A 26,576-nucleotide genomic window follows, 5' to 3' on the forward strand; every position below is an offset into this window, starting at 1 on the left:
GCTCCCGGTGTTATTCCTCGGTAATGAGCAGCAGACCTTGAGCTGTGACCTTTCCCTGTTGTTGGGTTTTCTCTGCTGCTCGCTTTGTTGGGGATTTTTTACGACTCCGTCCTCGCCTCACCAGGCCCGGCCCGGGTGGATGGGGCAGAGCTGAAGGTCAGGATCCTTTTCCTGCCAGCTCTGCCCATGGAAGCCGTGGCTGGAGCAGCGCTGGAGGGGGGTGTATTTATGGCCACGCAGATGAGCTCGCAGTTGGACGCGTTCCTGCTGGCAGGAGCGGGGATGGAGGGATGGAGCACAGCTCTGTGGGGACACGCTGTGGTGGCTCCCGAAAACGCCAGCCGGGCTGGAGCAGCCCAATCCTGCTTTTCCTTGGCTGGGGGAAGGCAGGGAGCAGGAGCAGGTGAGGAACCCGAGGTGCCAACTCAAGAGGGGCAGCACGGGCCAGGTTTTGGGCGGCCAAATTCCAGCGCCAGCCGGTTTGAAACGAGGAGAATGCTGATTCCAGTTCTGCACTTGGAATCCTGGTAACTCAGCTGGATTCAGAGCAAGGGCCAAGTGTATCCCAGCTGATGTAAATCAGGAGCCAGCCGAGCTCCGGGATTGCCTCTGGAGTAACCCCAGGTGTGGGGAAGGATCCCTCTGTGAGCACTGGCTGAACTGGGGGAGTTATTCCCATGCAAGGAGCTCCCTCCATCCCCTGCAGTATTCCCGGCAGGCTTGTCCAGCTCCAGCTGCCCTTCCCGGGGAGATTCTTCAACTCCTTCAAAAGGAGGCTCAGGGGGGACCTTGTGGCTCTGCACAAGTCCCTGACAGGAGGGGGCAGCCGGGGGGGTCGGGCTCTGCTGCCAGGGAACAGGGACAGGAGGAGAGGGAACGGCCTCAGGCTGGGCCAGGGCAGGCTCAGGGTGGACAGCAGCAGGAATTTCCCCATGGAAAGGGAGCTCAGGCCTTGGCAGGAGCTGCCCAGGGAGGTTTGGAGTGCCCATCCCTGGAGGTGTCCCAGGAAGGGCTGGAGGTGGCACTCAGTGCTCTGGGCTGGGGACAAGGTGGGCATGGGGCACAGCTGGGCCTGGCTGGGCTGGGAGGGCTTTTCCAGCCTCAGGGATTCTGGGATTCTCCTATGTCTCCCTCTCCAGCCCCTTCCCCAGCTCCATTGCCCATTGTGGGAGTTTCAGTCTCATGGGACAAACCACCCAAATTCTCAGAGCTGCTTTGGTTCCTCAGTCCCATTGATTTAAATACGGATAACACACATGGAAGGTTTACACTTTCCTTTGTTTTCCTGAAAGAGACTCAGCAAATCCATGTTTTCCTTCGAACGGATGGAATCCATGGTGGTCCTGCCACCAGAAAACACAGTCACAGCCCTCCTGAGCTGGCAGAGCTGTGCCAGCAGCCAGGCTCCATCCCCATGTCCTTGAGAAATGTCCTGACCCTTCCTTAGCTTCCCACCATCCATGGATGCTGCGGGATATGGCTCGTGCTGTTCCTCCTGCTGGGATCAGGCTCCTTTCAAAGTTCCAGCTTGTCACAGAAAATCTCACACCACACCCAGCATGTGTGGAATCTTCTGGATTGTTTGGCAAAGCTGGATTTTCAGCAAATACCTCCTAAAAACCTGTAGGGTTTAAAAAGCACCAAGGTCATCAAAAGAGCAAAGAGTGGTCACTGTCAGGCTGGTGTTGGGGGTCATTGAATCATGGAATGATGGAATGGTTTGGGTTGGAAAGACCTTAAAAATCATCCAGTGCCACCCCTGCCATGGCAGGGACACCTCCCACTGTGCCAGGCTGCTCCAAGCCCCAATGTCCAGCCTGGCCTTGGGCACTGCCAGGGATCCAGGGGCAGCCCCAGCTGCTCTGGGCACCCTGTGCCAGGGCCTGCCCACCCTCCCAGGGAACAATTCCTGCCCAAGATCCCATCTAGTTCCGTTCTCTATCAGTTTAAAATCATTGTCCCACGTCAAAGGACAGGTTAAAGCACCTGGTTACACCTTAGAGAATTCCAGACAGGAATGTATCCATCATTCCAGCCAAATAATCAAAATGCCTGTAATCTGTGGGGTCAGAGCATCATTTCTTCATGGCCTGTTTGGTTTCTAGTTTATTTTTCTAGGTTTTTTATTTTATTTTATTTTATACTTTTATTGGTTTATAGTTTTTTCAGATAGATGTGGAAAAACCCAGTAGGATCCCATGTTGGGTCACCAGAGACTGTTGACATGAACTTTTTTTACTGGAATGATGTCCAAAGGGAAAGATAAACATTTTGCTTCTTTAATTGTTCCTTCAAATAGGAAATGGGATTGAGAGCAGTGATTCCAGCTGGAGCTGGGACCTGCATCCTCTGGGGTGCTCCAAGAGAAAAACCAAGGGATGTCCCCGCTGTCCTGTTTATGGAAAAATGTGGCTCTGGATGAGATGAAATCCCCTCCTGCTTCCCTGGTAAAAGTACCCCAGATGTTTTTATCTCTAATCAGGCTCCCTCTCATTTATCAGGATGTTTAGGCAGAGCTCAAACAAACAGCTCAGTGCTGGGCCAGGCACAGGCTGAGCCATTTGGAGCCTTTGGAGTAAGGAATGGGAACAAATCTCCTCCCCACAGGTTTGGGCTTCTGATAAGTGGGACACAACTGACACATCCCCAACCCACTCCTGACCACTTGTGTTTTTAATTCTGGTATTCTCAGCAGTATGGGGAATATTTATCAGAACTGAAACCTGAATAAAGCACAAAATATGAAGTTTTAGGGAGCAGTTTTAAGAGAAATTCTGGGTTTGAGGAGAGGTTTGAGACCTCCCTTCTGGGATTAAATGATTCCAGGTGAGCCCTGAGCTGTGGGAATTGTGTTTGTGTTTCGATGATGCAGAATTTGATCCTTCTGGGTGTGGGCTGGCAAAACCAACCCCCAAAGGTGGGGATCCCTCCAGTTCAAGGCTCTTTTTCTTCAGCCAACCCATCCAGATCATTCCACAGTTTGGAATTGGGATGTTTGGGGTTGTTCTGGAGGAACCTTTCCATTTGGGATCAGCGCTCGTGGCACAGCACTGAAATCCCAGCTCAAATGGGAATGGATCAATATGAGGAACACCCAGAGCTGAAGTTCAGCTCCTCCCACAGATGAATTTGTGGGATGCAGCGCTTGAATCCAGGTGTGGATTTGTATTTGAGGGAACTGTGGTCAGGAAGGTCAGCTCTGTACCCTCGTCAAGCAAAGCTCCTGAATTCCATCCCCAAAGAGATGAGTGCTGGCTTTTCCCTTGGGATATCTTTCGGGATAACCTCAGTGGAGACACACACGTGCAAAACCAGGAGTCTATCCCGTGGAATGCACTGATTCCAAGCTCCACAGGGACAGCAAGCTGAAGGTCACTGGAGCAGATGAGGAGCAAACAAACACCCACTTGACTCCAGAGTCTTGGATGTTTGTGGGACCAAATCCTGACTTTCAGCTGGAATCTGGTGTCTGTTATAACCAATTTGCATCAGGAACCTTGTGCTGGCTTTTTCTGCCACAAACAGCAGCAAATTCCTGAAAATCAAGCTGCAGGATCACCCCCGTGGGTTGGACACTGCACACAATCCCAGACTTACACACACCCCAAGGTTTGCAGACATTCCGTGAAAAATCTGATTTATTTTTAAAATGAACACGAATTTTGATGGAAATGATAATTCCTTATCTTTGTTCCATCCTCAGCGAAAGGCAGAGCCAGAAATACTCGACTCATGGTTCTTAAATGTGCCACTGGAACCAAAAAAAAGCAGGATCAAAATGACTTTGGTGGGATAAATGCATAAGCCATGCTTTTCTGGCCACCACACTCACAGTACTGTAGCAATTCCAAGGTGAATCAACACTTCCTGGCTTTTTCCTGGAGCTGTTTCTGGAGCCTTCCATGGAGATGCCAGGATGTGTTTCTAGAGAGCTGGACATGAGCAGCTCCAGCAGGGTAATTATCCAGAGGGAATCCAATTAAAAGATTACTGTTCTCCAGCCAGGGTGCTCTAGAGATGCACAGAATTATCTGTTGAAATCCCTCAGGCAGCTTACCCGGAATAACCTTCTCCTGGATCCACAGGAATAACCTTCTCCTGGATCCACTCCAGCTTCCAGGGGAGGCTCCGGCTCAGGAAATCATCTCAGTGCAGAGCAGAGCTCCAGCTTCAGCTCCAAGTCAGGCCCGGACGTAAGAGGCACTTCCCAGCAGGATGAACGGAATTGCACCATCCCTGCCTCCCTAAACAGAGATGAACAGCAACGGGAAGGTTCCAGCGGATTTCAGGAGGCTGGGAGGAGGCTGCTGCCATCTCCATGGGTTTGCTGCACTTTGTAGAATCCTGGAATGGTTTGGGTTGGAGGGACCTCAAAGCCCACCCAGTGCCACCCCTGCCATGGCAGGGACACCTCCCACTGTGCCAGGCTGCTCCAAGCCCCAATGTCCAGCCTGGCCTTGGGCACTGCCAGGGATCCAGGGGCAGCCCCAGCTGCTCTGGGCACCCTGTGCCAGGGCCTGCCCACCCTGCCAGGGAACAATTCCTGCCCAAGCTCCCATCCAGCCCTGCCTTCCTTCAGCTTCAAACCATCCCCCCCGGTGCTGTCACTCCGTGCCCTCCTTGACCATGGGAACACCCAGAGTTTTGGAGTGCAGAATATCTCCCAAATTCCACAGCTCCTCATCCTGGCAGCCATCCCAGAGAGGGGGATGACCATGTGTGACCCAGCGGACCAGCATGAGGATTTTCTCTGGCTTCCAGCACCTTCCTGAGGGACCTGGTGCTGGATAGGGGATATTGGGAAGCCAGCCTGGCTCAGAGCAGGCTCAGTGTAGGATCCAGAGCATTCCCTGGGGTGCCAGGTCTCCAGGGTGCCACCAGACCCCCACCCTGGAGCTCAGGGCAGGGCTGGCCTCTGCCTGCCCCTCCAGAGGCGAGGATTTTCTGCTGGAAGCAGGAGCTGGGTTGCAAGAGCCGTTTGCGCAATGGGATTGCAAATGGGCCCGAGGTCAAGGCAGGGGGAGGAAACAAGAAGCAAGGAATGTTCCCTGCTCATGCAACACATCCCAGGTTTCATGGGCAGGGATTTCTTAACTCCTGTGCTGACACCCTTGCTTGCCTTCCTTGGGTTGGAAATGATCACTCAGCCTTGCTTTTAACCATGTGGGAAGCCCCACACAGCCCCAAGTGTCCGGGGTTTTTTGTGCAGCCTCGGGATGAGCTTTGGCCTCGATGACCTCCAGGGGTGGTTGTGTGTCAAACAGAGGCTTTTCCTGCCAAAATGAGCAGCAGTGGAAATGGAACCTTCTCCAACAGTCAGGCTCAGAAGATGCCACTGCAGGAGGTCGTGTGGGGTGGCTGCTCTGGTTTCCTGGGTCATTGCAATGTCCTGACCTGGCCTTTGCTTCCCCTCTGACTGGGCAGCACCCACTGGGTCCTCAATGCCAGGACTCCATCACAGTCCCAGGGATGGAATGAGCCTCTCTGGGCTGTATCAAGTGAAAAATAACCAGCACTTCTTCAGTAGTCAACTATGGGAGCAGCAAACCCAAAATAAGCAGCAGTTCTAGGCCTGACTTGATATTTCTGCCAAAGTCTAAGCTCATCACAGATTGTACCCAGTGGCCAGGTGCTCATCCCAGAATTCTGGCAGGATTTGTTGCTGCTGTTCTTCCTGTGGCACAAACACAGCCTGGACTTCACCTCACCTGGACCATCCCGGAGTCCCAGAATTATTATGGCTGGAAGGGACCTCTGGAGATCACCCAGTCCAACCCTCCTGCCCATTTCCTACCTGGAGCAGGTGACACAGGAACATATCCAGGTGGGGTTGGGATGTCTCCAGGGAGGGAGAATCCATCACCTCCCTGGGCAGCTGTTCCAGGGCTCCATGGAAAGACATTTTCCTCAGGTTGAGGTGGAATTCCAACCCATTTCTCCTCCCTGACTCTTTAATAATAAGAATAATCATTACAAATAGAAGGGATTAAGAGACATAAACTTGTGACTTCCTGTGTCTGGCCTGGTTTGCAGCCTGGTCTAGGGGATGTTCCCTTCCCACAGCAGTGGGAACAAGATGAGAATACCAGGAAAAGTTTCCAACAGAACAAGGCTCAGGAGTGTCCTGTATTCAGAGCCCAGGAGGGCTGGAATTTAATCCTGACTTCAGCCCTCTGTCTGCTAAACAGCCTTGTTTTCAAATGTGGCTGGAGGCACATGCATGCTAAGGAGTCAGGGAAGAGGTGGAATTCTTCTGCCTGTGGGGATCAGGCCACTTGTTTTCCTGAGGAATTATGGAAACAGATCCTTCACTCCTCCGTCCGCTTCTCAGGAATAATTCTGTAATTCCATGGACATGTGAGTTACCAACTCCACACTCCATGGAAGTGGGTATTGATGGGAACTTAGCTCCGGTTCAGGCTCTCCAGGTGCTGTTCCATCCCAATTCCCCATGGAATTCCATGGACTTCACTTGAGCCAGGAGAGCAGAACCAGTTGGGTTTTGATCCATGCCAGAGGGACTGGAACCAAAGGTGGCCCAAGTATCCCTGCACCTCTATCCTGATCCACCTCCCAGCTGCCGTCAAACCCACTCTGGAACATCCATGGAATACACCAACATCATGGAATACACCAACACCCATGGAATACACCAATGTCCACGGAATACACCAACACCCATGGAATACACCAACATCACGGAATACAGCATCCATGGAATACACCAACATCTGTGGAATACACCATCCATGGAATACACCAATGTCCATGGAAGACACCAACACCCATGGAATACACCAATGTCCATGGAAGACACCAGTGTCCATGGAATACACCATCCATGGAATACACCAGCATCCATGGAATACACCAACATCACGGAATACACCAACACCCATGGACTACACTAACACCCATGGAATACACCAACATCCATGGAATACACCAACATCCACAGAATACACTAAAACCCATGGAATACACCAATGTCCATGGAATACACCAACACCCATGGAATACACCAACATGAGGATGTCCCTCCTGGCTCAGCCACCAGTCCAAGAGGGACACCCTGGCACACAAAGCACCCTGAGGGGGACAGGTTGTGATTTCTCTTGTGAGCCCTGAAGAACCTTCTAGAAAGGCTCTGGCTGCTCCCCTGCCCTCCCCTTTTATTCCCTTTGTCCCATCTGAAGCTCCATGGAGTCCCAGCACCTTTGTCCCCAGAGGGGAAAGTCTGACAGGAGCACCCAGGTGACCTTTGCATCCTTCCTTGGTCTCCTCTGCTGCCCATGGACAGCTTGATCCCCACATGCATTTTTTTCCTTTTCCCACCCTCCTCTTTCCTGCCTCTCCCTCCCCTTTCCCAGACAGGGTGGGGAGGTTTTAGGTGAAGAAATCCGTCAAGGGGATGGACAAACCTGAGGGATTAAGGAAGGACACACAGGTGGGGCAGGCATGTGGGCACGCCTCCCCAGCCTAATCCTCTGCTGGGACTGGACACGCTGTCCTTAAACCCTCTGGATGCATTTTCCCTCTCTGAATCAACCTCATTTGGAATGTTTGCCTCCAGTGTCCTGTGGCACAAAGGTCCCACAGCTTAGCAGAGTGTGGAGGGAGAAGGGGATAATGTGAATCAGGAGATTCAGGATTTGGATCCAGCTCCCAGGCCACTGTGGTGAGGAGATGAAAGGAGAAGGAGTGAGACTGGAAACCAGGAGTGCTGCTGTGGGAATTCAGCCCTGTCAGAGCTGTGAGCTGTCCCTGCCCACGGGAGCTGTGGCAATCAGTGACCTCTGGCAGGGCCCTGCTCTCCTGCCAAACCCAGGGCCTGCTGCTGCAGCTGCTGCTCTGCCTCCCTCTGCTTTGGGAGGACAGGACTGGGCAGGAAAATGGGGATTCAGCAGGGCTGCCCCTCCCAGGTGCCATTCCCTGGAAACCCCAGGCTCTGGAGGGGTTGGTTGTGACAAGTGGCAGGTGGGATTTGATGACTGTGACCACTGCACACCTGGGCTGCAGGTTCTCGGAACTGCTTCCCATTGCAATCCCAAATAAAACCTGAGGTCTGCTTGAGGCCAAACCACAAACCTTTGGCTCTCTGGTACCACCCACAGCCTCGCTCACCTGTCTCTGGAGTCTTGTGTGGAAGTGGAGAGAACCTGGAATCACAGAATGATTCTTTTCCAGCCTGGAAAAGACCTGTAAGATCATGGAATCCGACCTGTAGCAGAGCACTGCTAAATCCTCCACAAAGCCAAATTCCAAAGTGCCACATCTACATGGCTCTGAAATCCCTCCAGGGATCCCTCCCTGGGCAGCTCTTTCCAAGGCCTGAGCTCCCTTTCCATGGGGAAATTCCTGCTGCTGTCCACCCTGAGCCTGCCCTGGCCCAGCCTGAGGCCGTTCCCTCTCCTCCTGTCCCTGTTCCCTGGCAGCAGAGCCCGACCCCCCCGGCTGCCCCCTCCTGTCAGGGACTTGTGCAGAGCCACAAGGTCCCCCCTGAGCCTCCTTTGCTCCAGCCTGAGCCCCTTTCCCAGCTCCCTCAGCCGCTCCTGGGGCTCCAGCCCCTTCCCAGCTCCCTTCCCTGCCCTGGACACGCTCCAGCCTCTCCAGGGCTCTCCTGCAGGGCCCAACGTGATTCTTTGGTGAGGCTTCAGCTCCACAGGTTGCGTTTGTCAGAGCAAATGCCAGGACAACAAAAAACCCATTTGAATGTGATGGATCAGGACCCAATTTTATCTCCAGGACTCAGAGTGGGGCTGTCAAGTGTGTAAAGATCGGAGCAGAGGGTTCAGCTCGCAGGCTGGGACATGAGGGACAGTGGGGCCTCCACACCACCACTGCTGCTGGTTCCATCCCCTGATGGCAGAGGAGCTCTGGATTCTGGTTTTTCAGCCCATGGAAGCAGAGGGGAGGTGGGGACAGACAGGGCCTTGCTATGTGACTGCCCCAGCTGACATTTATATTTCCCATATACCTCAGAGACCATTCCAGTGCCTAAAGGGGCTACAAGAACCATGTAGAGGGACTTTGGGCAAGGAATGGAGTGACAGGACAAAGGGCAATGGATTCAAACTGACAGAGTAGGTTTAGACTGGATATTGGGAAGGAATTGTTCCCTGGCAGGGTGGGCAGGCCCTGGCACAGGGTGCCCAGAGCAGCTGGGGCTGCCCCTGGATCCCTGGCAGTGCCCAAGGCCAGGCTGGACATTGGGGTTTGGAGCAGCCTGGGACAGTGGGAGGTGTCCCTGCCATGGCAGGGGTGGCACTGGGTGGGCTTTGAGGTCCTCCCAGCCCAAACCATTAAAAAAACCAACCAACCAGTTAAACAAACCGAAAAACTCCACAACCCCAAGCCATTGCTGCTGTCAGTCATTAACTTTGCCTTTCGTGACATTTCAAGCAGACCTTCCCCTCAGGTACCCACAGGCTGCTGCAGTTCAGCTGCAGCACCAATTTTTTCATTACAGCTGAAAGAATGGGAAAACCCCCAATATTTCAAAGGGATCAGTGTGGGCACCTCAGGTTTCTCTTCCCCTCTGAGGGACGCACACACCCGAGCATTTCAGGTGTCACATCTGCTCTTCCCAGCCAGAAATATCCGTGTTTGCTTTTTCATTTCAATGCTCTGTGCAGCCAACACCCTCATTTATCCCCTGAAGCTTTTGCAACAGCAACACATAAAACCATAGCAACAAAGCTGGGCACTGCAGCCTCCTCCTGCCTCGCATTTCTCCATCCCTGCAGCCTGCGCTGAGGCAGCAGAGCTTTTCTCAGCAGGACCTTGTTGCTCTCCACCACCCCCTGACAGGAGGGGGCAGCCAGGTCTCTTCTGTGTCCCAAGGGAAAGGAGGAGAGGAAATGGCCTCAAATGGCACCAGGGGAGGCTCAGGTTGGAGATTGGAAACAATTTTTCCCTGCCAGAGTGGTGAGGCCTTGGGATGAGGTGCCCAGGGAGTGCTGGAGTCACTGTCTCTGGGAGTGCTCAGGAGGAGTCTGGATGTGGCCCTTGGGGACAGGCTTTGGGGTGAGGGTGGCACTGGATGGTGCTGAAGGGCTCTTCCCACCTTGATTATTCTGGGAATCTGTGAAAATGGGATTTTTTTTTTTTAAGCCACAAAGGACAATCCCAGGTGTCCCTCTCCACCAGGAATTAAGGACAGTGCACCCCATGTAGGGCTCTGATCTTCAGCCATGGAGTTACTGGAGTATTTAGAGACAGTTTTTTACCAGATATGAATATTTTGGGGGCAGCCTGTCAGGATCCCTCTGGAAAGCAGCAACATTCCAGCAGATCAGCTGTTCCTCTGATCCTACGGGAAAAGACGGGGCTCAAACAAACCCCAAGTGTTACAACAGGCTATCAAAGCATATAACACACAATGAAGTCTCAGGATCTCTCAGAAAACCAAAATACCCCCGTGGTTGAACCACTCGGCAGTCAAAGACCCCAAAAGATGGAAGAACAGTTCCATAAGAAAGAAACAATTCCAATGGATTTCCTCAGCTAAAAAAGAAAACCCAACCTGGACAGGGCAAGGCATAAAACCGCCAGCTGTGCTTCAAAACATCCCCTTGGGAGGAAATGTTGTGCAGATCCTAAATCCATCACCTGGGAAAGAAAATAACCCCCATCCTGCATGGGGGGAGTGCAGAGAGCAAATGAATCCATAAGGATTTGCTTGGAGGAAAGGGAAACAGAGGGAGAAGAGTTAAATGGTGGAGAGGTAGGAAAAAAGCTTAAATCTTATTCTGACCCAAAGGAAGGAGCAGGTCAGAGACAGAAGCACAGCTGCAAGCCAAAAAATAAAGAGGCAGAATCTTTAATTATCAACAAAGGAGCAGGAAAATGTCCCAAGACAAAATTGGATGATAAAGGAAAGTCAACATAAAGAAACAGTTTTAACTGAATTAATTGATGTAGTTTTGAGTAAGCCTAAGAGGAATGGTTTCAACAGGCACAGAGGAAACCATAAAATCCTACTGGCCTTGAGAGGATTTTTTGGATTAGAGGGTGATCAACTGACAGAGGACTTGGCCCAGGGACAGACAGAACTGTCCCATTCACTGATGGTCATTTAAACACGTGCAAATTCCAGAAGGAATCCAGGAGAGCTCTGAAGGAGATGAAACCTGGGGAAATTAATGAAATTCTATCAGCACTCTGAGTATCAGAGTTGCAGTAGTGCCTCTCAGTAGTTGAATGCTGAGTTAAGTCTGTGCATCCCAAGGTTTGAGGTGGGAAAGGTCCAGTGAGTGCTGCAATATTGGGATTTAACAGAACAGAAGGAATTCCAAAGGTAACTTACACAGGGAGGTGTGAAAGGATCCTCACACCTCTCCACCAACCACACTGAGCAGCTCCAGTCTTTTGTTTCTAAGAATTCACCCTATAGAATTCATGATCCTAAGAGAATTAACCCTATAAATCAGGAATCATGTATGGTTAATTCCCTTATTTTAGAGAAAATGAAGGGGAAATACTGCAAAAGTTTTGAATGCTGATTGAAAACAAAGTGCAAAGTTTGTTTATTGCAGATGATGCAGGGAAACAATGGAAGATTGGGAAAAAAAGGGATCAAGTGCACTGAAAATGTCTCTGAAGGGAAATGTCTGAGGGAGAAAGATCATTATTAATAACAATCTTCTGTTATTCGGAAGAATCACAGAATCTTTTGAGTTGGAAAAGGCCTCCAAATCATCCCGGGGCCAGGGACAGCACCCAGGGAGCGGCTGGAGCTGGGCCAGGGCAGGGTTAGGTTGGATTTTAGGGAAAGGTTCTTCCCCCAGAGGCTGCTGGGCACTGCCCAGGCTCCCCAGGGAATGGGCACGGCCCCGAGGCTGCCAGAGCTCCAGGAGCGTTTGGACAGCGCTGCCAGGGATGCCCAGGCTGGGATTGCTGGGGGGGCTGGGCAGGGCCAGGGGTGGGACTGGCTGATCCCTGTGGGTCCCTTCCAGCTCTGGAATTCCATTATTCTGTGATTCCATAAGATCAGGAGCATTTTGCTTGGCACTAGTCTCCATTCCAGACTAATATTAAGGTTTCCACCTTTCCCACCCAAGAAAGGGCTCCTCCTCCTGTTTAATCATTCCCACCCTGGCTGTCCTTGACCACCTCATTGCTCTCCAGACTAAGCAAACCCTGAGCAAAGCGACCTTCAGGGGGGACACGCAGCAGACTGGGATTATTCAGGAAATCTTTGGCTCCATTGGGAACAGGTCTGGCCAGGAACAGCTGGTAGAAGAGAGGGGTTGAGGAAGGGATACATTTCACCATGTTGTTGGCAGTTATTCCAGAACTTGGGAACTTCCAGGCTCTTCTCTTATTTCCACAGCCAGACAAAAGAGCTCCAGGTGATTTTATCCAGCTGGGAGCAGCCAGGGAATGTCTGTGCACAGTGCAGTGAGGTCCCTCTGGGGTTCCTCAGAGCAAACCGAAGCTGTGCCAGCTCCCTGGACTTCCAGAGGCAAAGCCAAAGGAACCTGCCAGGAAAAGTGTGGGATCAGGAGGAAATGCTGCCAGCAGCTCATCCCTGTGCTGGGAGGTTTCACACTCAGAACATGTCCAGGAGCAAGGAGAGCAGGAACCATGCCAATGGCAGGAGCAGCAGGGCTTCCTCAGGGATCAGCACTTTTCCACCCCAGGAGCACATCTCCCTCCCTCTGGTGTGTGCTGTGGATTCAGGGTCACTCCCCGCTGCCTTAACGTCCCTCAAAGGCGACATTTCTTAGGCAGGACCGGCTGTAAAATGAAAATGTGTTTTTTACAGCAGCTCTGTCCCAGCCTGAGTGCTTGGGGAGCACCTCAATCCCACCAGAACCCCCCTCCTTGGATGTCCCCACCAGAGCAGGAGCAGCTGCTGATGCTCCTGACGTGGTCTCGTTTCACTGAGCAAATTCCTGCTCTCTCAGGTGCCTCAGAGCCTCTCACTGAGGTGTCAGTGTGTGCTGCTTGCCAGGAGGAAAGTCAACACTCATTTATTCTCCTTTTCTTTCTGTTTTGCTTTGGGTTTTTGGGTTTTTTTTAGTAACTTTTTGTCTTTTCCTGCTGCAGCTCATGAGTGAGGTGCTCACAGAGCAGAGCTCCGAGAGGCTGCTCCTGGCTGGCTGGGAGGATTTCCTTCTCCCAGCAAGGGCTTGGAAGTGTTGCTCACTTGATCCTGATCCTGGGGGGAGAAAAAGAAAGGAAGGTCAAACTTTGGGCATCGAGCTCACCTCTTGTGCCCTGATCAGCAAAGGAAATTATTAATATTATTGTTATTATTACTATTATTATTATTATTGCTGTTGAGATTGGTTAATTCATAGAAACATGGGATGGTTTGGGTTGGAAGGGACCTTAAAGATCCTCTCATTCCACTGTCTCAGGTTGCTCCAAGCCCCATCCAACCTGGCCTTGGACACTTCCAGAGATCCAGGGGCAGCCACAGCTTCTCTGGGCTGTGCCAGGGCCTCCTCACCCTCCCAGGGGAGAATTTTTCTCTAATAATTATTATTATTATTCTACAGAGCTCATCCTTGCTCCTCTAACTCGTCAAAAATGAAGCTGCATCCCTGTTTATCCCCAGGAAAGCTCTTTTCCAGTATCTCAAATTGCAGCAATCAGCACAAAGGCCCATTCCCAGATCCGACAGGATGACTGATGCAAGCTGTCAGCCAATATTTGACTTTCCAGGTGAGATTAGATTTAGCTTTTAATTTAATATAAACATAAAGTGTGCAGTGCGAGGCACTTATTTCACAGGCAACTGCTCCCAGCCTTGTACAGGCTGGAGGCTCCTTAAAGACATCCCTGCTCTTTTTGGGAGTTTCATCCCATTATCCAGTGGAGTTTGAAAAGCCTGAGTGTTCTGAATCTCCTTAGGGAAGGACACAGCAAAGGTAAGTCGCTGTTAGCAAGTCTTTATTCCAGCTTGAAAAAGCAGCACAGTTTTTGATGTAAATCGAGGAAAAAGCAGATTTTACAGACAGTAAAGGCAATTTGTATTTATAGTTTCTCATTTCCTTTCATTAATTACCCTTATCCCTTTATTTGAGCATGTGTGAGGGGCGTAACTGCAGAGGGATCCAGCTGCACATGTGCCTGAATCTGTGTTGAATTCCTGAATTCCTGAATTGAAACATGTCCCAAATTTTTTATCAGCAATGAAATTTCACTGCCCCTTCCCCTTGGATGCAGTGAACTCCTTGTTCTTGAGGATTGCACTGGGAACAAAGAGCATTTCTGGGAAGATTTCCACAGGTTTTAGGGCTTGGTTGGCCTGGAGAACAGAAGGAATTGCCCACATTAAAGTGGGACAGCCTGGGTGGGAATGGGATCTGGTGGGAATGGGATCTGGTGGGAATGGGATCTGGTGGGAAGGAATGCTGGAGGGGGATTCTCCTGTGGGATACACACCTGGTTCATGGGGTCTGAGCAGCACTGGGGGCTGAATTTTGGGATAAATGGGATCAAACATGGCTTTGCAGCACCAGGCAGTGTCTCTGCCCCTTTGGGGACTGTCTCAAATGCTCACTGAGGCCACTCCAGGGATGGGGCTCAGCCTCCATGTCCCTCCCATGTCTTTGTCTTCTCCTCAGGAGAAATCCTCCTTCCCTTGGAGTTTTGCCTCTGTAGGGAAGGGACAGGGCCTCATCCCTTGGGACAGGGGCCATGGGGGCCTTCACCAAAGCTGCCCACACACCAAAGGGACCTGTGGGCACCAGGATGAGCAGAGGGATGGAGCAGCTCTGCTGGGAGGAAAGGCTGCGAGAGCTGGGATTGTTCAGCCTGGAGAGGAGAAGCTTTGGGCTGAGCTCAGGGTGGCCTTGCAGGGCCTGAAGGAGCTGCAGGAAAGCTGGAGAGAGACAATTCCCAAGGCATGGAGGGCCAGGAGCCAGGGAATGGCTTCCCAGTGCCAGAGGGCAGGGCTGGATGGGAGATTGGGCAGGAATTGTTCCCTGGCAGGGTGGGCAGGCCCTGGCACAGGGTGCCCAGAGCAGCTGGGGCTGCCCCTGGATCCCTGGCAGTGCCCAAGGCCAGGCTGGACATTGGGGCTTGGAGCAGCCTGGCACAGTGGGAGGTGTCCCTGCCCATGGCATGGATGGGCTTTAAGGTGCCTCCCAGCCCAAACCATTCCATGATTCTGAGCAGGATCTTTTTGGGTCTCTGAGCAGGACTTTTTTGGGTCTCTGAACATATGGAACCACTCAGAGATGGGGATTCTCAGCTGAGCTAAAATTGCACCTTCAAGTGGCAGAGGGTGACTGTTATTAGACAACTGCCATGACACTGACAAAATACTCCAACTCTTTTAATACAGACATCTGATTAAAAAGAGTATTTTGTTGTCTTTAGCAGCACAATTTGCAAGGATGGCAAAGATGCAAAACTTCACTTGGGCAGTGGAAGATATTTTCAAGGAAACCTTCCTCAATTACATGAATGGCTGGAGGAGAAACATGACAGAAGCAGCGAATAAACTGCAGGCAGAGGTGGCTGCTGAAAACTTTGACTACGTTATCCTTTACCTGATGGTGATGATTGGGATGTTCTCCTTCATCATTGTGGCCATCCTGGTGAGCACTGTGAAATCCAAGAGGAGGGAGCACTCCAACGATCCCTACCACCAGTACATCGTGGAGGACTGGGGAGAGAAGTACAAAAACCAGGTTCTCAATCCAGAAGATCTCAAGTGTGTGGTCCATGAAAACCTGGGGGCAAGGGATAAAACGAGCCTGGAATCACCTTGACTTTCTGGAAGCACCAGCAGTGAGGGAATCACAAAGTCACCCAGAGGGAACTCACCGGAATTCCAAAGAGCTGTGGAAGTGGTGATTAAATTAACACACAGGGCAGTGGATAATGGAGTCCTGAGGAAATCAGTGTTCTGGTTCCCATGAGGATCTTGGGAAACTCCAAGAGAAATCTATGATTGTGCTTTCCCCTCGGGAAAATAAAGCCAAGAGAATGGTAACTTGATTATTTGAGCATTTTTAAAATCCACAAGCAGATCTGGATGTTCCCACCTCAGAATAACTGTGAATTGGTGGTCAAAAGTGCTGATTCAGGTCCAAACTGTGTGACTTAAGCCCACCTTAAAAATAACTTGAAATTGTCCAGTAAAACCTCCAATGTCCAAGGATTGACTGAGCAATCAGTTAGGGAATGAATTGCAGGAGGGAACCTGCACACATTCACTCCACACTCCTTTTTAATGACCTGATTCCCATTTTCACTCGTGCTAAATAATAAATGACAAAGGGCTTCTTTTCTTTGGGAGCCTTTGGCTTGTTTTGGAGATGGGTCTTGAGATTTGAGCTGATGCCATCACGCTCCAGATGTGCTGGAGGTGCAAAAGAGGCACAAGCAACAGGCTGAGAAGGAGTTTTCCTCTACTCTGCTATAGGGAGACCCCACCTGTAGAGCTGCCTCTGGATCAACACCAGAAAAAGCTGGAGCTGCTGGAGAGAGTCCAAAGGAGGCCACAGAGCTCCTCCAAGGGCTGGAGCCCCTCTGCTCTGGAGCCAGGCTGGGAGAGCTGGGGGTGCTCACCTGGGGAAGAGAAACTCCAGGGAGAGCTCAGAGCCCCTTGCAGGGCCTAAAGGGGCTCCAGGAGAGCTGCAGAGGGACTGGGGACAAGGCATGGAGGGCCAGGACCCACGGAATGGCCTTAAGCTGAAGCAGGGCAAGTTTATATCAGATGTTGGGAAGAAATTCTTTAGTATGAGGGTGGTGAGGGCCTGGCACAGGTTGCCCAGACAGGCTGTGGACTCTCCATTCCTGGAAATCTTGAAGGCCAGACACCTCCCACTGTCCCAGGCTGCTCCAAGCCCCAATGTCCAGCCTGGCCTTGGGCACTGCCAGGGATCCAGGGGCAGCCCCAGCTGCTCTGGGCACCCTGTGCCAGGGCCTGCCCACCCTGCCAGGGAACATTTCCTGCCCAATCTCCCATCCAGCCCTGCCCTCTGGCACTGGGAAGCCATTCCCTGGCTCCTGGCCCTCCATGCCTTGTCCCCAGTCCCTCTGCAGCTCTCCTGGAGCCCCTTTAGGCCCTGCAAGGGGCTCTGAGCTCTCCCTGGATCCTTCTCCTCTCCAGGTGAGCACCCCCAGCTCTCCCAGCCTGGCTCCCTCTGCTCATCCTGCTGCCTCCTCTGGCCTCTCTCCAGCAGCTCCACGTCCTCCCTGTGCTGGTCCCAGGGCTGGGGCAGCTCTGCAGGTGGGCTCTCACCTGGGCACAGGGGCACAGAAGCACCATCCCAATCCCTTCCCCGCTGCCCACGCTGGGGCCCAGCCCAGGGCACGGGAGGGGTGTGGGAGCTCCCCGCGGTCCCTACGGGAGCTGCTTTACCGCAGAACCGTTCATTTGGGGGAAGAACAGCGAGGCCCTCCCAGCCTCCAGCGCCGCACCGAGCGGGCGGAGCGGCCCCGGCCGGGCCCGGCGCTGCCGCTGCCGGGAGCTCAGCCCGGGAGCGCCGCCCCCGCCCGCCATGGCCGCGCCCTGAGGTAGGACCCGCCCGGGCCCCTTCCCCTCACGGCCCCGCGGAGCTCCGGGGACACACCGGGACCCTGGGACCCCGGCCCGCATCGCCGCCGGCCCCGAGCGCTCCGCTCCCCGCAGCCTCGCCGCTCTCCCGTGCCGGGCCTGCTGCCCGCCCTGCCCGGCCTCCTGCGCGGCCTGCCCCGCTGTCCTGCCTCTGCCCCTGCTCCACCCCCGCTCCTTGCTCTGCAGGCCTCGTCCTTGCTCTCCAACCCTCCTTCCGTGCTCCCCACCCCCTCTTCCTTCTCTCCAATGCCCCGCTTTCCTTGATCTCCAGCCCCTCTGTTTGCTCTCCACCCGCCCTTGCTCTCCAGTCTCCCCACCGTTGTTCTCCAGCCCCCTTACTTGATATCCACCTCTCCCTCCTTGTTCACCAGCTCCCCTTCCTTGTTCTCCATCACCTTCCTTCCTCTCCAGGCCCCCCATTCTTGTTCTCCACTCCCCTCCTTTCTCTCCAGCCCCCTCTCCTTGTTCTCGAGGCATCGCCCCCCTTGCTCTCCAGCACCCGTTTCTTGTTCTCCAGCCACCCCTCTTTGCTCTCTATCCCCTTTCCTTGCTCTCCACCCCCCACTTGCCCTGCTTTCCACCCTCCCTCCTTGTTCCCAGTCCCCCTTCCTTGTTCTCCAGCCCAGGACAGAGCTGGGCTGGGATGAGGCAGCCCCAGCTGCTCTGGGCACTCTGTGCCAGGGCCTCCCCACCCACACAGGGAACAATTCCTTCTCAATATCCCATCTATCCCTGCCCTCTCGCAGTTTAAAACTATTGCCCCTTGTCCTAGCAGTCTCTGCCCATATAAAAAAGTCCCTCTCACTCCTTTTTATGAGCCCCTTTAGGCACTGGAAGGGACTCTAAGGTCTCCCTGGAATTGTCCCTTTTCCAGGCTGGACAATCCCAGTCCTCCCAGCCCGTCTCCAGAGCAGAGGAGCTCCAGCCCCGGGATCACCTTTGTGATCCCTGATGATGCCCAGGGATCCACAGTGGAGCAGTCTGATGTGGCCCTGGCATTTCTGGGTTTGGTTTGATTTTAATCCAGCCAATGTGATTGGAACATCGCATCTGCTCTGTTCCTGTTTTCCAGAGTTTGGAGCATGTGAGAAGCTGCCAGAGGAATCACTCATATTTTAATTTCTGCTTCATCAGGTACAAAGATCTCGGTTTTTGTAATTGTTGTGATGTTGCTTGAGTTGGAACCTTGAGTTCCAAAATCAGAATCAGGTTTGGGTTGGAAAGGACCTTAAAGACCATCTCATTCCAAGCCCTGCCATGGGCAGGGACACTTCCAGGTTGCTCAGAACCCCATCCAGCCTGGCCTTGGTGAGTGAAACCCCTTTTCTAGCCCAGAAATGTCACGTTTAAGTGCACTCTGATAATTCAGTAGCTCGGTGCTTCCCAAGGCCTCGTGGCTGAAGCTGTTCAGCAATCCCCAAAGGGGTATCTCCAGCCCCATTTTGTGGGAATGATGGAGCTCTGGGCAGGCAGGGTGAGATGTGCAGAGGGTTTGGATGCTGTGGATGTTGTGTGGTGCCTCGGGGCTGTCCGTGCTCTGCAGACAATGCCCTGAGAGCCTGGGCTGGGCTGTGGTTCCTGCAGAGGGCTGGAGCTGTAATCCAGGGGCTGAGATTCAATTCCATGCTCCACCACAGGCCTCCCACGTGCCTGGGGCCCAGCTTTGGGGCTGTGTTGCACAAGGCAGAGCTGGGCAGGGATCCTGGGGCTGGAACCAGGACTAATCCCAAAATCTGGGATGTAGTGCAGCCCTCCCTAAGGGACACAACCCTCTGGAATGAGCTGTGGCCTCTGTGCCTGCTCTGCTCCCTGAGGATCCCAGAGCATTTGGAGTTCACAGGGCATTGCTGGCACAGCCCTGAGGTGTGATCTGGACAGACCCTCTCCTCTTTCCCATCTGCAGGAGTCGGATCTGCTTCACCAAACAGAATTCCCTGGGACAATGCAGCACAGAATCTCAGAATGGTTTGGGTTGGAGGGACCTCAAAGCCCATCCAGCCCCACCCCTGCCATGGGCAGGGACACCTCCCACTGTCCCAGGCTGCTCCAAGCTGCCCTTGGACACTTCCAGGGCTGGAGCAGCCACAGTGGGATGGATCAGCTCATGCCCACAGCAGCCTCACAGGGCAGCCAGCTCCCATTTGTTGTGGAATAAAACTCCAGAGGAGACCTGGGAGTGACCAGCCTGGGAGCTGCAATCCCAGGGAATCCATGTGAGGCTGATGCCATTTCATCCCAGCTTGTGGAGCATCTGTCAGGGAATATCTGCGAGAGCCTGCTGCTCCTGTCCCTGCTCATGTGGCTGCACACGAGAGCTCCTTGCACGTGAGGGAGGGAGCAGTGCCCTTCTGAGGGGCCCGGGCTGTGGCCCCGTGTTTGCCAAGGCAGCCTGCATTTTCCTGGGGAACGAACAATGCCTGCCTGTGGATGTGTTCCCGGCTCCTATCTGTGCCTTATCGCCTCGGGAAAGGCAAACACAGAATTCCAGCTGTTTATTTGCCTGCAGGCTTTTAAGATATCCCAACCTTGAAAAAGCAGTGTCGGAGATTTTTGCTCTTTCACTGATGACCTCAGTGCTCATAAATGGTGTTTTTCAAATGTGAAAGGAATCCTGGAATCCTGGAATGGGTTGGATTGGAAGAGATTTAAAAGCCCATCCAGCCTCCATGGGCAGGGATGCCTTCCACTGTGCCAGGCTGCTCCAAGCCCCAATGTCCAGCCTGGCCTTGGGCACTGCCAGGGATCCAGGGCCAGCCACAGCCGCTCTGGGCAAAGTCCTCTCCTCTTCCCACTTTCTTCTCCCTGCCCTGTGCTGCAGCCTCACCTTCTTTTTTCAATTCTGAGGTTTCAGCTGGATTTAATAAAGACTGGGATCAAATGGAGACTGGAAAAGCCAAGAGATAAGATGGGGAGAAGTGCTTGGCCACTGGAGGCTGGTGGGATGTGGGAATGCAGCCTGGAGGGAGCAGTGACATTCCCACTCAGTCCCAACTGCATGAGATGCCATGGGGACAGAGCATCACAGGTGTCAGCTCTCACAGGAAACATTTGGGGATTGCAAGAAACACAGAAAGAGACTTTGGACAAGGGATGGAGGGACACCACAAGGGGGAATGGCCTCAAGCTGAAGAAGGACAGGGTTAGATGGGAGATTGGGCAGGAATTGTTCCCTGGGAGCGTGGGCAGGCCCTGGCACAGGGTGCCCAGAGCAGCTGGGGCTGCCCCTGGATCCCTGGCAGTGTCCCAAGGCCAGGCTGGACACTGGGGCTGGGAGCAGCCTGGCACAGTGGGAGGTGTCCCTGCCATGGCAGGGGTGGGATGGGATCATCTCTTAAGTTCCTTCCAACCCAAACCATTCCAGGATTCTATGAAGTGAAAATACCCAGTTTTGGACATTGACTCATTAGCTCACAACCACCCTGACATTTTCTCAGCAGGATAAGGAGCTGCACAATCAGGATCAGCACAGAAATAGTGACTGATTAACAAGAATTTGGTGGTGGTGGCCACTCCACAGCTTTGGTACAGCTGGATCTCAGTCAGAGAGATCTCTGGAGGTGTGGGAATGTTTCCAGAGAAGTCTCAGCAAGGTGAGAGGGAAAAGGAGAGGAGAGGATGCCTTGGCTGGAGAAATTAGAACATCTACCTGAAGCTGAGCAGGGCAGGAGCTGCAAGAACATTTAATTCTGAAGGAAGCTCAGCAGCAGCTCTCGTGGTGTGGTGCTGATTTATTCAGCCCAGCTCTGCACTGTGCTGGAGTGTTCCCTCCTCCTTTTGCACTCTTGTTCCATGGACAGGAAAGGCCTCCAGTGGTTAATTTGGATTCCAGCAGCTGAAGAGGTGGAGCAGAGAGCCGAGGGCAGTGCTGTGTGTGCTGCAGCCTCGAGCATCCCCTCAGGCTTTTCATCCCAGGAATTCAGCTCTGGAATGGCTGGTGACCACTCAGGGCTCCAGGGAGTGCTTGGTTTGCTAACTTCTGTATTTATAAACTGTTAGTGTGGGAGAATTCAATGCATCAGTCACGGAAGACTGATAAATTAGAGGATTAATTAGACATTCAGGCTCCAAACAGAGCAGGTGGGCTTAGAAACTCTCAGAGAAACCCCAAGGCAGCTCCTGTGGGGTTCTGTGTCTCTCAGGTCCCAGTACAGCCAGGCAGGGCGAGCAAACCCAGGTCCAGCTTCCAAAGGCAGCCGTGTTTTCCATGTTTTCCATGGGGCAGCTGCCAGGATGTGGAATCCCAGCCCCAGCAGCTGCCTGGGCCTGTCAAAGCCCTGTCCTGCTGCTGCCACTCAGCCCCAAAAGGCCCTGGAGGTCACTGGGGAGACGCTGCAGATGAGCCCGTCAGAGGGGCCGGGTGCGCTCATTAGCAGCTCGCCTAATTATCTTCTCATTTCCATTTCTCCAAGAGTTCATTCTGCTTTGTTTTCCATTTCTCCAAGATGCTCCTGCCCTGCCCTGTGCCTCCAGGAGTGTGATCCCCCCCGCCCAGTCCTGGGGCACCCCGCAGCCGAGATGGTCGCCTTTAACTGGAAGGTGAGGCTGGTGCACATTCCCAAAGCAGGGATTGCTGCTCTTCCCATGTGGGATGTGTTGGGTGGGTTCTGATGATTCCTTTCCCAGGGGAGGGGTGTTTAACCAGCACACTCTCAGGGACAGGACAGTGGTTGTTGTCCTTCCTTGCCAGACGTGCTTGCCCCAGGATTTCCTGTTGGGGCCTCACACTTCAGACCTGAGCTCACCAGAGCTCTGATCATCCCTGCTCCTCCTGCCTTTCCTCTTTCCAGGATTTTCTCTGGTTGCTCTTCCCTTAGCTGCTTTTTTTACTGGAGGGGAGTTTTCTCCACTGTATCTTTGGGGTTTTGGGGCCGTGAAAGCTCTGCAGGGTCGTGTGTGAGGCACCACAATGTTGGAGCAGGTGCCTCCTGCATGGAGCTGTTGGAGCCAGTCCATGGAGGCACCAGGACGAGCAGAGGGATGGAGCAGCTCTGCTGGGAGGAAAGACTGCGAGAGCTGGGATTGTTCAGCCTGGAGAGGAGAAGCTTTGGGCTGAGCTCAGGGTGGCCTTGCAGGGCCTGAAGGAGCTGCAGGAAACCTGGAGAGAGACAATTCCCAAGGCATGGAGGGCCAGGAGCCAGGGAATGGCTTCCCAGTGCCAGAGGGCAGGGCTGGATGGGAGATTGGGCAGGAATTGTTCCCTGGCAGGGTGGGCAGGCCCTGGCACAGGGTGCCCAGAGCAGCTGGGGCTGCCCCTGGATCCCTGGCAGTGCCCAAGGCCAGGCTGGACATTGGGGCTTGGAGCAGCCTGGCACAGTGGGAGGTGTCCCTGCCTGTGGTGCTGGATGAGCTTTGAAATCCCTTCCAATCCAAACCATTCCACAACTCTATAATTAACAATTTTAACACATTAAATCAATAATCACCAACTGCCCCCAGCCCTGCCTTCCCTGCCCTGGTGCTGCAGAGCCTTTGGTTCAGAGCTGTTGCCACTGAGACAGCGGGGATATTGACAGAGCCTGGTGTTGTTTTTCCAAACTCCCTGCTGGTGAATGGACACAAGGCTTGGCCTAAACTCAGAGCTCAGATGTGTTCTGACAGCTTTGGGAGATGCTGGGAGGCTGAGGGGACAGGGAGAATCCCAAGTTTGCAGAGTTATCACAGAATCCTGCTGGGAAGGGACCCGTAGGATCACCCGGTCCAAGCCCTGGCCCTGCACAGACCCTCCAACAATCCCACCCACCCCTGGGGAGCCTGCTCAGTGCCCCACCACCCATTTCCATTTGATTTTCCTCTCCATGTGCACCAAGTTCATGTTTTTATAGCCTTGAAACACTGTGCAATTCCAGGCCTTCAAAACTGGTGCAGCAATCCTTGGAAGCTGAGGATTTTTTACTTTTCTCCCAGTTTAAAAGCATTTTTCTAAACCTTCCATATCTGAGCAGGTTCAGTACAAAATTGCTATAGATTAAGATTTCCAGGAGTGTTTTTGGGGATCCCATCTGAGAGCTGATCCCCAGGGATCCATCATCTGTGAGGATTGTTCAGCAGCATTTCCACTTCCACAATTTCCCTAAAATACTCAGCTCTTCCCTTTTTTCAGCTCCAGGTGGTGCCAATATTGCTGTAAAAGGAGCAAAAGGGGTTCAGGACTTGAGGGAAGAGGATTTTTCTTTGGCTTTGTTGCTCTTCCTGCTTTAGTTTCCCACAGAAATAAAAAGCACGGAGAGAGAGAGGAGCGTTACCGTTGGAATGGAAGATGCAGAACACCCCTATAAATTCATTTTTAATTGTCCATAATTAGATTAAATAGATTCTTTGGCATTCCAGGCTCTGGAGAACTTCCCACTGCTGATGTACATTTTGGCAGCTAAAACGTTGATCCTTTGCTTGGCCTTTGCTGGAGTCAAAATGTACCAGAGCAAGAAAATCGAGGAGAAACTGAAGAGGGAACGGGAGGAGAAACTGAAAGCAGAAGCAGAGAAGAAGGATGAGTGAAGAGTCCCTCAGGTAATGGGATGGATCCCACATCCTGGGCTTTGAGAATGACATTATTAATCCCCCTGGGAATGGTTTGGAATGTGCATTTTGAGCCAGCAGCAGGAGCTGAGCTCTTGGAATATTTGGGATGTTTCATTCCCCCTCATGCTTTGTGGGAATTGCATGAACCAGTGCCCTGTTTGAGGATATTTTAGCACAATATTCCTTCTCTGTTCTTTATCTCCCTAGATTTTTATCTGTGATGCACAAAGAGGGGGATAAATTGGGAATAACTGCAGGGGAGCAGCCAGGCAGGATGCTGCAATCAGAACTCTGGGCCTTCAGGCACATCATAAAGAGAGAAAATAATCAGCCCTTCTGGATGAGTGAAGTCATTGACAGGATGGGGGTGGTTTAGCTGGAAAGGGCAAATTCCACACGTGGGATTCCCAAAGGGACAGGTTGTGCCATGGAACATGCACCATGTAGAATTCCCTGAGAAAAATGCACATTTTTCTGCTTGAAAGAGCAAAACAAACATTCCAAAATGCCTTACATTTGGGGTTTTCATCCTGAAATTCCTGAGTTGCTCCCCTCTGTTCCCAAAGTTGAAGCAATCCCTGCTTTCTTGGAGCAAATCCATGAGCAGAATGAGTCCTGCCTGGTGCTTGGGTTCTATTCCCTGCCTTGCTTGTCATTTTTGTAGCAGTTTGCTTCCCTTCTCCCTGTTCTGCAGCAAAATGGGAATTCTATTCCTGCCTGCCCTTTGGAAGCTCAGTAGGAGTTTGATGGAATGTTGCTCTTTATTCAAATCAAAATCTGATTTCCCTTCCTGAGGTCATCCCCCTCCCATCTAAAGACACTTTCAGTTCTTCAGATCTTTTCTAGATTTGATTTCAAACTCCTTTATTCCCTGCAGCAAGGATTGGGAATTGTGCCTAGAAATGAGGAATAACCATGGGAACAAAGTTTTTTCTATTTGCACAGAAAAAAAAAAACTCCAACAAAACCAAAGGAGTTTTTCAGTCTCCTGTTTCCAGCAGGTTCAGGACTTGGCTTGGGGCAGATTTGGCCACTTCCCTGGAAAAGGAAAGGTTGGAAAAGGGCTTGGAGCAGCCTGGGATGGTGGAAGTGTCCCTGCCCACGGCAGGGGTGGGATGGGATGAGCTTTAAGGTCCTTCTAACCTAAACCTGTCTGGGATTCTGGGATTCTGTGCAGTGTTATCCCAGGGAATTCTGTTTGGCAAACCCCACAGCTCCAGGGATTTCTGCACCAGGATTATCCCACAAAACCTCTGTGCCCAGCAGGTGACATCACCCTTGGTGAACAACTGGCATTAAAACCTCTCTGATTCCACAGAAATCCCTGCCCTTCCTAAATTCTGTGATTAAGAGGGAGGAATTCCCCCATGGAGGTGGGAGCAGCTCCAAGGGTGCCCCGTGGGCAGTGGAGCTGCTGTGCTGCCAGCCTCTGGTGCCTGCTGTTCTCACTGCTCTCTCCCCACCCTGCAGATTCCTGACACTTGGCAGCTGCCATTGGATTCCTCTCCCAGGAGGATGAAGCCTTCCTGGAAAAGCAGGATGTGTAACCTCGGAGTAACACTGACATGATCTCCATTTTTGTGTGTACAACAGAGCGTCTGAGCCTCTATTTATGCAATAAAAAAGCCTTTGGTAAAAAATCAACTTGGGGGCTGCTTCCTCGAAGGATTGGAGCTGCAGGGGAAGCACTTGGGGAAGATCAGCTGCAAGGAGGTGGCTGGGATGGAAGAGGAGAAGACTCTGGAGGGTGAAATTGAGGAGAAAAATGCTCTGGATCCATCCTGGGAGGCTCCGAAGTTCATGGAGAGGCAGAAGGAAGTGGGGAGGGCTCAGTGCAGCTTCTGCAGAGCAGCTGCTTCCTGCAAGGGTCACTCGTGGGGCCTACATGGAATCCAGATGGACAAACCCTGGGGAGGAGCTTTTCCAGGCACTTCGTGCATCCAGGACTTCCTTGGATCCATGGAAATCATGGCATCACCTTTATGGAAGTGTCGAGGAAGGAAGTTTATCCTGAGAACTCTCTTTGGTTCCCTGTTTTCTGCTCAGGCATGGAATCCTGGAATGGTTTGGGCTGCAAGAGACCTAAAATCACCTTGTTCCAATCCCGGCCATGGGCAGGGACACCTCCCACTGTGCCAGGCTGCTCCCAGCCCCAATGTCCAGCCTGGCCTTGGGCACTGCCAGGGATCCAGGGGCAGCCCCAGCTGCTCTGGGCACCCTGTGCCAGGGCCTGCCCACCCTGCCAGGGAACAATTCCTGCCCAATCTCCCATCCAGCCCTGCCTTCCTCCTGCTTGAGGCCATTCCCAAGCTTCAGCGTAGCATCAGAGCTCAGCTGTCCCCAGAGCCTGGCATGGGGGACATCCAGTCATTTCCAGGATAAGAATCGGTCTTGTCCAGTCTTATCCCTTCCCAAACTGAACCAATCCCTGTTCCCTGATATTCCAGGTGGGAGTTTGACCTGTGCTGTCTCAGGTTCCAGGTGATTTTACCTTTGGGAATCCCGTGTGCCACAGCTTGAACAAGAAAAATCT

At 52.6% G+C, this 26,576-nt stretch overlaps 1 protein-coding gene and 1 long non-coding RNA gene across 2 annotated transcripts; both read left to right on the plus strand.

Annotated features, from left to right (window-relative positions):
* Window positions 1–15,353: 15,353 nt before the first annotated feature.
* On the plus strand, window positions 15,354–15,731 carry KCNE2 (potassium voltage-gated channel subfamily E regulatory subunit 2; the record flags this gene model as incomplete). The annotated part of the gene is made up of 1 exon (XM_082278798.1): window positions 15,354–15,731. The coding sequence occupies one exon, from the start codon at window positions 15,354–15,356 to the stop codon at window positions 15,729–15,731; it is 378 nt and encodes a 125-aa protein (XP_082134924.1).
* Window positions 15,732–17,418: 1,687 nt separating this feature from the next.
* Window positions 17,419–22,044, plus strand: LOC309570941. Its single transcript, XR_014226274.1, has 3 exons — window positions 17,419–17,484; window positions 18,597–18,658; window positions 21,967–22,044. It is a non-coding gene; the product is annotated as an uncharacterized lncRNA (long non-coding RNA).
* Window positions 22,045–26,576: the final 4,532 nt, after the last annotated feature.

The sequence above is a fragment of the Coloeus monedula genome, assembly GCF_965178545.1.
Source record: "Coloeus monedula genome assembly, chromosome: 3".
Lineage (NCBI taxonomy): Eukaryota > Metazoa > Chordata > Aves > Passeriformes > Corvidae > Coloeus > Coloeus monedula.